Genomic DNA, 12,207 nt, shown 5'->3' with positions numbered 1-12,207 from the left:
AGCCCCTGATATGACATGTTGTAATATTTGCACATAACATGTGCATATCCTCCCATATAATTTCAGTCATTTCTAGATAATACCTAATACAATGTAAATGCTATGTAAATAGTTGTTATACTGTATTTTAAAATGTGTGTGTGTGTATATCCCCCCCCCCCAAATATTTTTGATCTGCAGTTGGTTGAATCTACAGATGCAAAACCAGTGGATATGGAGGGCTGGCTGTATGATATTACACAGGAAGAGTTTACTGAGTGAGAAATGGGGTCAAGGATATTCTAGGTGGTCTTAGAAAAGCAGTCAGCAAAGGGTTTTGAGAAAAGAAGAAAATGTTTCTTGAGAAGATTAAGAGTAACATATTAAATCCTGCAGTGTATTTAAGGCTTTGGCATTCTTTCCAACTCATGGATTGTCCTCAGCAATAGATAAGATTACCTTAACCTATATCATTTCTATTCAAGTCTGTAGAACTTTTTTCATCTCCTTTTCTTCTTTTTTTTTTTTTTTTTTGCATGAGTATCAATTAAGGAAAAAAAAAAAACAACCATGTTTACAATTTATTAGGTTCCCTACAGATATACATGGTATCTGATCAGAATAGGGAATACTTTTAAAACAAGAAGCTAACAATTTTTTTTCACACCTACAATCCTTGATACATAGGAGGAAATCTGATTGCGAAGACCTCTGTTCCTACAGAATAACCTTAAAGATGTAAGATGTAGGCTAGTCTTATTTCATACCTAAGTGATATACAAGTGTGTCAATAATCATTGATAGAGAAATTTTCCATCAACACAGGGTGCCTATGAGAATAAAATGATACAATTCCAGAGTATTTTGACAGTAGAAACTTGTATGTTAAAAATGAGGAGCTATGTGATAGGTCTAATTATATCTAAGGCAACAAACAGTCCTTTTGGCAATTCCTTGAATTTAGGAATGAAAATACTGATTACGTATCTTTTAAAATACCATTTTGGAACTGCTTAAAAAACACCTGACCAGGCACGGTGGCTCACCCCTATAATCTCAGCACTTTGGGAAGCTGAGACAGGAGGATCGCTTGAGCCCAGGAGTTTGAGACTAGCCTAGACAACATAGGGAGACCTTGTCTCTACAAAAAAAAAAAAAAATTAGTCAGGTGTGGTGGTGTGTGCCTGTGGTCCCAGGCTACTCAGGAGGCTGAGATGGATGGATTGCTTGAGCCTAGAGGTCCATGCTGCAGTGATCTGTGATCACGCCGTTGCCACTCCAGCCTGGGTGACAGAGTAAGACCTGGTCTCAAAATGAAAAACAAACTTCCTTTCCCTTCTCCTTATTGTGTGTTTGCATGAAGATATTTATTAGACATGTGCACACATTCATGGTTCAACTCTTATTCATCTCAGGAAACAGGACTATGGCAAATTTGAAATCATTTACTGACATCTATCATGTAGCATGCCACAGGATGGATTTTGGAAACCGTTAAGGTTTGACTGACTAGAATTTAGAAAGTCTGGATAAATTACATCCATATTTATGATGGTTCAATGTAATCAATCTTTGTTTGCACCGAAGCAAAACCACATATTGACTTTGGACCTATGCAAGGTATATAGGGCCATAGTGAGAAAGGGGAGAAGTTAAACTTGAAAATGAAGATGGAAGAAATTTCAGTGACCACAGATTAATTTCCACTGCCTCAGTAAGAAATTGATCCAAGATAATTTGAGATGGGGTGTGTGAATGTTACAGAATACACATAATAATTTCAGTGTTCTATAATTTTTACAGTGGTAAATTTGCTGTGGTTTGTACATCTTCAGGGTATATCGATAATCTCACCACTTCTTACCATCTCTGTCACTAACAATCTTGGGCCAATCCATCATCATCTCTTGCTTATATTATTGCTGTAGTCTCTTGAATTTTACTGTATATTGGAAACACATGAAGATTTTTAAAAATACTGATGGCTCGGCCAGGTGTGGTGGCTCATGCCTGTAATCCCAGCACTTTGGGAGGCTGAGGCGGGTGGATCACGAGGTCAGGAGATCGAGACCATCCTGGCTAACATGGTGAAACCTCGTCTCTACTAAAAATACAAAAAATTAGCCGGGCGTGTTGGCGGGCGCCTGTAGTCCCAGCTACTCGGGAGGCTGAGGCAGGAGAATGGCGTGAACCCGGGAGGCGGAGCTTGCAGTGAGCAGAGATCGAGCCAGCCTGGGTGAAAGAGCGAGACTCCGTCTCAAAAAAAAAAAAAAAAAATACTGATAGCTGGCTCCCACCAGCAGTCATTCTGGCTTAACTAGGTTGCAATCGGGGCATCAGGACTTATTTAAAAGCTTCCGGTGTTTCTAATATACACTGCCCAAATAATCAGAAAACCAATAATCTTTCCCTGAAGTAATTCATTTCGACCATGTTTTTCTTCTAGGAGATGTACTAATTTAATTTGGGACCTTTCCGTTTTCTAAAGTTTTAGAAATAAGTCCTAGTGTATCCATTAGGCTTCTTAGTTGTGAGCAATGAAAACTGACTCTGGCTGATTTAAGCTGAAATAAACCTTACTGATAGGATATTGAGTGGTTTACAGAGTTGGTAGAAGGCTGGATGGAGCCAGCCCTAGAAAAAGTATATGAACAAAGGGGAGGCTAAACAACTAGAACCATGGCAAAACTCATGCCAGCACGACCATTACGGCTGTGTCTGCTGAATAATGACTGGATGCTGCTGATTGCACTTCTGGGTATGCTGGTCACTCTAGGCCACTACTGGTTCTGCTGCCTTCGGAAACTAGATACTGCTTTCACTATTGCTGTCATCAGAAAGAATTCTTTGTTGTCTCTGCTCTTTGTTACTAGGCTCCACATTCAAAATTGCTGGTGGGTACATCTCTGTGGGTAAGCATAGGCTGCCAGCAGGGCATGTGGAAAAGCATCTACATTTTCAATTTTAATAGTGGAACATAGGCTCTGTTTTGCACCAAAATTTATGAAGTTAGGAATTCTTCAAACACAAGCAAGTGCTTGACATGCTTGGAGTCAACAAAATGACAGAAGTCTACTGCACATGGTATATCTTACAATGTGTTCTTTATTTTTAGACATCAATTCATTGTTTGTCAGACTAACAGGCCATAGCATACTGGTGTTTTTACGTAATTATTTTTAAACCTTTAGAGACTGCTACCACTTGTCCCTTAGCAAGGAGTAAGAGATAAAATAAATGACCAAGTAGCAAGCAAATTAATAAGAAAACTTGTACATATAGCTTCTTATGAGTACGTACTTACTATCTTTGGAAGTATAGATAACAGTGTATGTATAAAATAGCATGTTTCTAAATAATAAAAATGTTCCAAGTTTCTATGATGGAAATAATACATCAATATTATATCTCAGCACTCTTCAATGGAATTATAATGTGGGCTACAGATGTAATACATACATGTAATTTTTAACTGCATTAAAAAGTAAAAAGAAGCCAGGTGCAGTGGCTCGTGCTTGTAATCCTAGCACTTTGGGAGGCTGAGGTGGGAGGATTGGTTGAGGCCAGGAGTTCAAGACTAGCCTGGGCAATATAGCAAGGCCCTGTCTCTACAAAAAAACCTAAAAAATTAGCTGGACATGGTGGCATGCACCTATAGTACCAGCTACTTGGAAGATGGTGGTGGAAGGATCACTTGAGCCCAGTAGTTCGAGGCTGCTATAGCCATGATTGTGGCATTGCACTCCAGGCTTGGCAGTACAGCAAGATCCTGTCTCTAAAAAAAGGGGAAGAAAAGTAAAAAGAAACAGACATTTAATTTTAATAATAATTTAACGTAATAATTTGAAATATTATTTCAACATGCAGTCAGTATAAATATTTAGGGGATAGGTTATATTCTTTTTTTTAATACTAAGTCTTCAAAACCTGGTATATATTTTACACTTAGAGCATAGCTCAATTCAGACTGGCCACATTTCAAGTGCTTAATAGCCACATGTAGCCAAATGGCTACCAAATTGGACAGTGCAGTTCTGTGGCATTCTGTAAAATACTATGTGACTTGCCAGTACTGCCCGCTAAACATACTACGGTCAATGAAGTGTTTGGTTATCCATTCTCAAAAAAGAAAAAGTAGCTTTTAAGATCCAACACAGGTCTGGGCACCGTGGCCCATGCCTATAATCCCGGCACGTTGGGAGGCTGAGATGGGTGGATCACTTGAGGTCAGGAGTTCAAGACCAGCCTGGCTAACTAAAAATACAAAAATACAAAAAGTACAAAAATAAAACACTCTACTAAAAATACAAAAATTAGCCAAGCATGGTGGTGGGTGCCTGTAATCCCAGCTACTTGGGAGGCTGAGGCAGGAGAATGGCTTGAACCAGGGAGGCGGAGGTTGTAGTGAGCCAAGATCGTGCCATTGGACTCCAGCCTGAGCAACAAGAGCAAAAAACTCCATCAAAAATAAATAAATAAATCCAACACAGTAGTTTTACTTGATTTTGCAGTGTTCTATAATTTTTTTGTGTGTGGTGGAGGGAGAGGAGGCTTGAAATGGGGAAAAGGAGCCTAATTATTTTCAGTACATTTTGTTTTTGTTTGTTATTTTTATTCTCGGAAAATTTAACTTTGCAGGGGATTGAGGTATTCCAGATAATGCCTTAAGGCAGAGGAAGGCAACATGTTGTAGTGCATTCAGAGTTTGCATGTGAATAATCAAATTAATCATGTTTTATTACATTTAACGTGTATGTCACTACTGGGCTTAGTATCTGATGGTTTGAAAATTAAAAAGGTGGTAGGGTAGTGACTGACTTTTTGCTTGATATTTTGTCTATCACATATGACTTATTTTCCATAGATAATTCATTTTGGCAGTAAATTTTGTGTTCTAATTATTTCTATTCTTGCAGGCTGCTGAATCAGGAATAATAAAAGTTAAAACAATTGCTGCACGAAACACTGAAATTTTGGCAGGTAATTTTTTGTATTAAAAATTTAATAATAAAAATTTGACTAATAGTAAAAGTAGAATCTTTATTGTAAAAGCCGTCAGTTTTCTGTAACATCTCTTCGTCATGCCCTAACATTTGCTATTCATATTGATACAGAATGGGCAAAAGTCCATAACTTATGAACTGATTGTGTTTCCCAGAGATGAATGCTATAAAAATTCTCTGAAATCAGAAAGCTTAACACTGCTAACTCCTTAAAGGCAAGGAATTTTTTTCTTACTCATCTTGCATTCTCCTCCACTTCCTGCTAATCACCTGAGACACACCATAAAAAGCATTCAGTAATATTTGTTCCATTGTATTGAATGAAAGATTGGTTCTCAGTCCACCTTCTGTGATCTACTTTCTCTTTAATATAATACGAACAGTTCATAACATAGTCTTCTGTATTTAGTTGTACCATATGAATTTTGAGTCTTGGGATTAAGACAATATGATCATGAGAAAAGAATGAGAGTGAAGTAGAGAAAAGAAAAAAATATTTTCTCACCTTCTCCTGATTGAACCCGGTTTTCAAGGAGGAATTTTCAGGAGTTTCTCTTTTGCATCCTTCTTTTCTACCCAGTCCACTCCTTTCTCTTCCTTGGTGCCTTTTGTTCTTGCCTCAATAATGAACATGGAACAGAGGTAAACTGGCTTTTTTTTTTTTTTTTTTTTTTTTTAAGAATCTGTTATATGCAAGGCACTTGTGTCATTCTGTCTTACATAACAACCTTGTGGGGAAATATTATCTTACTTGATAGTAGAGCAAATTGAGATGTGAAGAGGTTAAGTTACTTGCGCAAGGTCACAGGAAAGGCGGTAGAACCAGATTAAAATCCAGGAGTGTTCAGGAGCCCATCCATGTTCTTCCTCGTACAGTGTGCTGCCATGGTATCACCAGGTTTCCATGTTAGCTACTTACTCCCAGTATTACATACGTAACCAGTGCTTGCTTCAGTGCTCCTTTAATCTGCATTTCCAGTTCCAGTAGTGCTGTTGATCTCAGCTAATCTGTGAGGAAAATAGTCCTATTAAATTAATTTACACAGAGTCCAAATAGTAAATAATCTCTTTAACTTTCATATAGTTTACATTTTTTAAAAGGGATACCAGTAAGTCTGTAACTGGTGGGATTTCAGAGTGTTACGAAATGAAATGAAGATTTTTGGGGGCAGATTAAGGATCGGGGGCAAGAGTGGATTTCACGTAGGCTATCCAGCTTTGCTGGAAATTTGCCCTTAGCATAAACTCACCTCAATTACATCTGTTTCCCACAGCTTTTTCCCTGATTTTGAACAGTCTATCAAAACACCAAATAATTTTATAACATTATGCACATAAGTGAATAATGCTCTGTGTGCACATTGAGAAGAGGTATAGTGAAAGTGGTGGGTAAAGGCAGAGGTGCACATGGTAGGGGTAGGAAGGCTGGCAAGTGGGTTTTTTTTGTCTGTTTGTTTTTCCTGAGATGGACTTTCGCTCTTGTCGTCCCGGCTGGAGTGCAATGGTGTGATCTCGGCTTATTGCAACCTCTGCCTCCTGGGTTCAAGCAATTCTCCTGCCTCAGCCACCCGAGTAGCTGAGATTTCAGGTGCCCAACACCACATCTGGCTAATTTTTGTATTTTTAGTAGAGACAGGGTTTCATCATGTTGGCCAGGCTGGTCTCGAAGTCCTGACCTCGTGGTCCTCCCGCCTTGGCCTCTCAAAGCGTTGGGATTACAGGCGTGAGCCACTGCGCCCGGCCAGCATGTGGGTTTTAATGGGAGATGTACATTAGGCAGATTAGCTACTGTGGGGAAATTGGTGTTTAAAGAAAAATGATGACCTGGATATTTTTATGTTGGAGACTTACCATAGGCCAATCATATTAGAATATCACTGTAAATATTTAAAATATTTACTGTTGCTAATATCATTGTTGATACCATGGTAAGTCCTTAATTATTCTCCAGTAATACAATTTTTATTGGTTTTATAGTTTGTGGAAGACTTTTTTTAAAAAAAGACTGATTTCTTCAGAGGATCACTGTTATTCTAGCATTCTATCCCAAGTAAAATGTCTAATAAATTACTCTTAAGATGAGTAAGAAAAATTTTGACTTAGTTGGTATGATTTAAATATATAGGCAGGCTGTTAATTTCATTTTAATTCAATTAGCGTTATTCAAGTCAAGTTAGAACAGATCTGGTGCAACTACAATTAATAGTCATGTTTTAATCTTCATGGTATCCGGAGCCCATATACTTGAGGAGGCATATTCACACTTCAACTTTATCCTAGTATTTTTTATGAAGTATTTAAAGCAATTATACCTAAAAGTTATAGATTTATAGACCACTATCATCTTGAAAATCAGAGGCTCTTCAAAACAGAGTTTAAATTAGTCAGTATATAGTTTCTAAACTATATAATTAAGAGTACAGTTAATACTGAGAAAAATTTTTAGTTAACTTTTTAAAATTTCCTGAGAAGTATTTACTTCTTTATGGTACTTGAGAGTATAGGAGACTATACTGCTTTTGTGCTCTAATGTATGTCAAAAATACCAAACAATTGAGGAGTCTCAAATGAGATTGGATATTGAAATCTCACATGTCTCTGTATTTTCAGAATATATAAAGATTTGTTGTAAGAATGGTAACTTTTAATTTGGATCAAGTAGTTTAATTAATGATACTCGGCACAGATTTCTAGTCAGCTTTAGTTTTCTTAGATTTATTGTCCAAGGGAATATTATTTATATTTCAGAGTAAGTCTTTGCTTTACATCTCCCCTTCTTTTAAGCATCCTCCTTTAATGTTTATTTTTCTTTGTTTTCACTGCTGTCATGAATGCTGACATAAGTGGGAATGCTATGCCAGGTAATGTCAGCATTGATTCAGATGTACAGATCATTATCTCAAAATTTCCATTTTCTTTAAAAATAAAACTTTGAAAATGAGAGATAGCAACATAAAGTTTTCATTTACAAGGCCAAATGCCTTAATCTTACATTTATTATATGAATATTATATATTACAAATTGTGTTTATTATCCTAGCTTATAGTATACTAAAAATTCAGAAATTCTTTGTTATATAAAAATTACATAATCTGCTTTTTGCATAAATATTTGTAACAAGGAAATCAATGAAGTTGTGGTATCTTTTAACATTGTATATTCCCCTACCCCAAACCATAGTGGTTACATCTACCTGTGGCTGCTTTCAGCTGCTGTCAGTATACATAAAGAATTTTTACATAAATAATCAGTAGATGTGACTTTTGTTCTTTTTTCACATGTTGTTCCCTCATCTTCTTTTGAAAGACCTTTTAATTATGAGCTTTTAAAGGTCATAACTAAAAGGTCTTTAAGTAGCAATGAGTAAATATACTTTGGAATTTTTTTCTGATTTAAAAAGGTAATTTATTTGCTTTTAAAATTGAATACATTTATATTTATATATTTAATATATTTTCTTATAAAAAATGTGCTTGTGATATTTTACAGACTTCTATAGAATATATCATGCAACATATTCCTAATGAGTAAATAATTATGTAAGAATCATTAGAGGAGATATAAAGATGGGTAATGAAATTCACCTCCAGTCTATATGGAAATACAAGAAATACACTTGAAAGAAATGTTTGTGCCCTTCATTCTGTTTAGCCTACCTACTCCTTCATTTGGCTTTTGAAGACCTTTTCTAGAAACTTTTTCTTCTAGATGACATACTTCCTGAGGTCAGAGTCAACATCTTATCGTGACTTGTGTTGCCAGTATTTAGCATCCTACATGGGAAATAGTAAGCCTTCATTAAATGTAGGCTAATAAATAAATTACACTAAGAGGCAACTAAGTCATTGCTGCCTCTAGTATGTTTTTCTACCTCTCTTTAATTTTACATGATTTGAGTACATTTTATCATCTTAAGTTCATGTCAACCAGATAACAGAAAAATGAAGGAGACTGACCCTCAGCATAGAATTTTTATACTATGTGGTTAATGCCAAGGTGGAAGTATAGAGAGAGTTGTTACGGGGACATAGGGAAGGCACCTAACCCAGCCTGGGAATCTGAGGCTGAGTCTGGAAGCCTGAGGAAGACTTAGCCAGGCAAATAAAATATAAAAGTATAAAGTAAAGGGGACTTCTTAAATACATGAGGTTTGTGTATACAGCTTGGTGTATTCGGATACACTATTGAAGTGTTGCCTGACTGTAAAGTATGAAGGGGGAATAGGTGTCAGGAATTTCATAGGGGCCATTATGTGATATCCTGAGCAGCATGATGGGAAGAGTTTGAGTCAGGGAAGTGACACGCTCATATTTATATTTTAAGTAAATTAGGATAGCAGTATGGAGGATATATTTCAGTGTATCATCATTTAGGCAGAGATCTTTTGGGAAGCTGTTTCTAAAATCCAGGCTAGAAGACACGAGGGGCTGTAAATAATGCCATTTTCAGAAATTGACCTGTTGAGCTAGGGAGATTACATAGTTTATCTACAGTACAGTGTGCTTTTATTTATTCTTTGTTTCTTTTTAAAATTTACATTCTTATATCATTTGTATTTTTTGTTATAAATATTTTTCTTTGATGCCAGTCTTTTTAAATGTTTTAAATTGCTGTATGACAGGGGAGGGATAGCATTAGGAGAAATACCTAATGTAGATGATGGGTTGATGGGTGCAGCAAACCACCATGGCATATGTATACCAGTGTAACAAACCTGCATGTTCTAACTTAAACTATAATAAAGAAAAAGAAATTTAAAAATTTAATAAAATTGCTGTATGATATTTCAGCAAGTGGATTATAGTTTAACGATTTCCTTATGTTAGGCATATTTCAGTATTTAGAATTATTTCTTAATAAATTTCTAGAAGTGGGATTATAAAGTTAAAGGGTATGAATATGTTTAAAATTCTTAGAATGTTACCATACTGCTTTCCAAAAAGATGAAAGTTTATGCCTTTACCAACAATAAGTGAGCATGTTTTTATAACCTCCTTGCCAGGATTATTATTTTTAAAAGTCTTTTGGTAATTAGACAAATGAATTCTTACTTCCATTAGATGTTGATCATTTTTCCCTGTATTAAATTATTCTTTTTTAAAATTTTACATTCATTTCTTCAAACTTTTGTGTTTTCCTTGTCAAATTGCTTGAGCTATTGATACAGGAAAAATATTAACCTCCCATCATGTTGATATCATATTTTTTCTAGGCCATTTACCTTTTAATTTTTTTATCTAGAGGCTTTTCAGTTTTATATAACCTAACCACTTTTTCTGATTTCTTTTGTAGCTCTGCACTTAGGATGACCTTCTCCTTCTACATAGTTGATAGTCATTTTTATTTTATGTTTTGATTTTTCTTAATAATATGTCGGGTAATGTGAGGATTTAGATTTTTTCTTTTGCAAAATTACTAACCAATTGAACCAACATCATTTGTTAAATAGCCCTTCCCTTTCCTGTAATGTGCTTTTAATGTGAAACTGCCTAGACTTTCATTTGTCCTCATTCTGGAATCATTTAAATATATTTTCAGACCTTTTGAACCCACTAAAATACTTTTTAATGTTGTTAGGAAGATCAGTCTTCCCCAGAACTAGATTTTAAGCATTTTGAGTATCAAAATAATGTCTAAGTCACATTGTCTTTCATAAGAATTGAAGTTTATTTTTTAATGGCCGTTAAAATTTTTCACAATAAAACTTTTATTACCCCTGTTAATATGATTCATAGTGGGGTATCCTAGTTTAATTCTTTTTTTCCAGGATAAAAACTGCAATTATGCAGTGAAACTGCTCAGAGCAAGGAAACCCCTAGGATATGGGGACCTGGTGGACCTTTTTCAGGTGTGTGAAAGTGCATCATTTGATCTCACAGTTATATAATTTGGAAATACAGTACTTATCCAACACACAGTGTTACTCTATTAAAGAGTTACACTTATTGAGGGACTTAGGTGGAAAATAAACTTTTTCTTTTATCCCTCACCGTAACCTATTTTTATGTTTTAATGAAAATATAAACAAATAACTTTGATCAAAAAGAATCAGCTTTTTCTGTTTTTTTGTTGTTGTTTTGTTTTTTTTCTGGAATGACATAGAAAATGGTTAAAGTAAAATGTCTTCTTTATATTGCTGTACAGCCTTTTCCTCAGTGTGATTTCCAAAATCTCAGTCTGTAGGAAGGTATTTACGTAAAGCTATCATTAACTAACATATTATTAAAGTTATTGTGGAGAGTGGGTATCTCTCAGTTGGAAGAGCAAGAATAATTTATACTTCTTTGGACTATTACCACTTTTTAAAGAAGAAAAGGAAAAGCAGTAACTTTTTTCCTTATGATTTTTCTCTTACTGAATTATGATCTCAATACAGTGGATGTGTTTTTGTTTTTCAAAGTATACTTCAGAAGACTTAGAATAGATAACTAGGTTTTATTGTTTTGTTGATCATTTATTCTCGATAACATAAACTTCCTTTTTGATTATTCTCATATAAATTGGGAGGGAACAGATGAGAAATAGATGTTTGATTCCTTTGAATTACATTAAAATAAATTTAAAAATTAATTTTTATTGCTACCTTAAGTTTATCTCAGCTTGGTAGACCTGGTTGTAGCCAACATGTACACAGCATTTCACCATGACTCACCTTATTTTGTTGATTTTAATAAGCACAGTTTTTTCACCTTTTAACATCCCCTGATTGGTATGCATCTTGCAGTTGATGGCATCTTAGAATCATTATGAGCCAGGTGATGTTGTAGTTATCTTTTTCAATATGTGCATGAACTTGTTCATGGTACTTCATGTTATTATCACATCAGTTGAGTTGCATGCATTGTTGATACCACATATGTTGAGTTGAATTGCTATTTAAAATGTCACCCTAGTTATTGAAAACTTTCTGTTAACATCTTATGGTAAGATCAAAAAAGCACCAGCAACAAAACATGCAGAATGGGTGCCATTGACTTAGAAGAAAATCTCAGAGACAATAGTGAAGTACTCTTTCAAGAAATAAGGTGTTCATTCCCAGTGCTGTTTATGGCCCAGAGGATGAAATTGTGAAGAAAAATTCTAAGTGATTAGAAAGCATTGTGTCGTAGTTTAATTGGCACTGACTTTTTTTGTTGTTGTGATATTATGGGTATGTCTTAAAATCATTGGCATCTTAAACCCTATGAAAGTATATCTTCTTTTTTGTTTTTTATGAAAACGAGT

The 12,207-nt window shown here is 35.2% G+C and overlaps 1 protein-coding gene and 1 long non-coding RNA gene across 12 annotated transcripts in view; one reads left to right on the top strand and one right to left on the bottom strand.

Annotated features, from left to right (window-relative positions):
• MON2 (MON2 homolog, regulator of endosome-to-Golgi trafficking) overlaps window positions 1–12,207 on the top strand; it is a 133,609-nt gene that overhangs the window by 12,427 nt on the left and 108,975 nt on the right. For 8 of the 11 annotated variants that reach the window (XM_030822311.1, XM_030822309.1, XM_030822310.1 and 5 more), the window contains exon 2: window positions 4,896–4,959. In XM_030822311.1, coding sequence (XP_030678171.1) covers window positions 4,896–4,959 — 64 coding nt within the window. Of the gene's footprint in view, window positions 1–4,531; window positions 4,960–6,662; window positions 7,844–9,765; window positions 10,832–12,207 lie in introns of those variants that run through there. The other 3 variants (XM_030822313.1, XM_030822312.1, XM_030822315.1) reach the window with 3 other exon arrangements.
• LOC105740468 lies at window positions 3,071–6,455 on the bottom strand. The gene is made up of 2 exons (XR_001116522.2): window positions 5,488–6,455; window positions 3,071–3,754 (listed from the first exon to the last, which is right to left on the bottom strand). It is a non-coding gene; the product is annotated as an uncharacterized LOC105740468 (long non-coding RNA).

Source organism: Nomascus leucogenys, chromosome 11 (genome assembly GCF_006542625.1).
Source record: "Nomascus leucogenys isolate Asia chromosome 11, Asia_NLE_v1, whole genome shotgun sequence".
Lineage (NCBI taxonomy): Eukaryota > Metazoa > Chordata > Mammalia > Primates > Hylobatidae > Nomascus > Nomascus leucogenys.
Note: the sequence above shows the minus strand (reverse complement) of the source record. Positions and strands in the feature narration are given on the sequence as shown.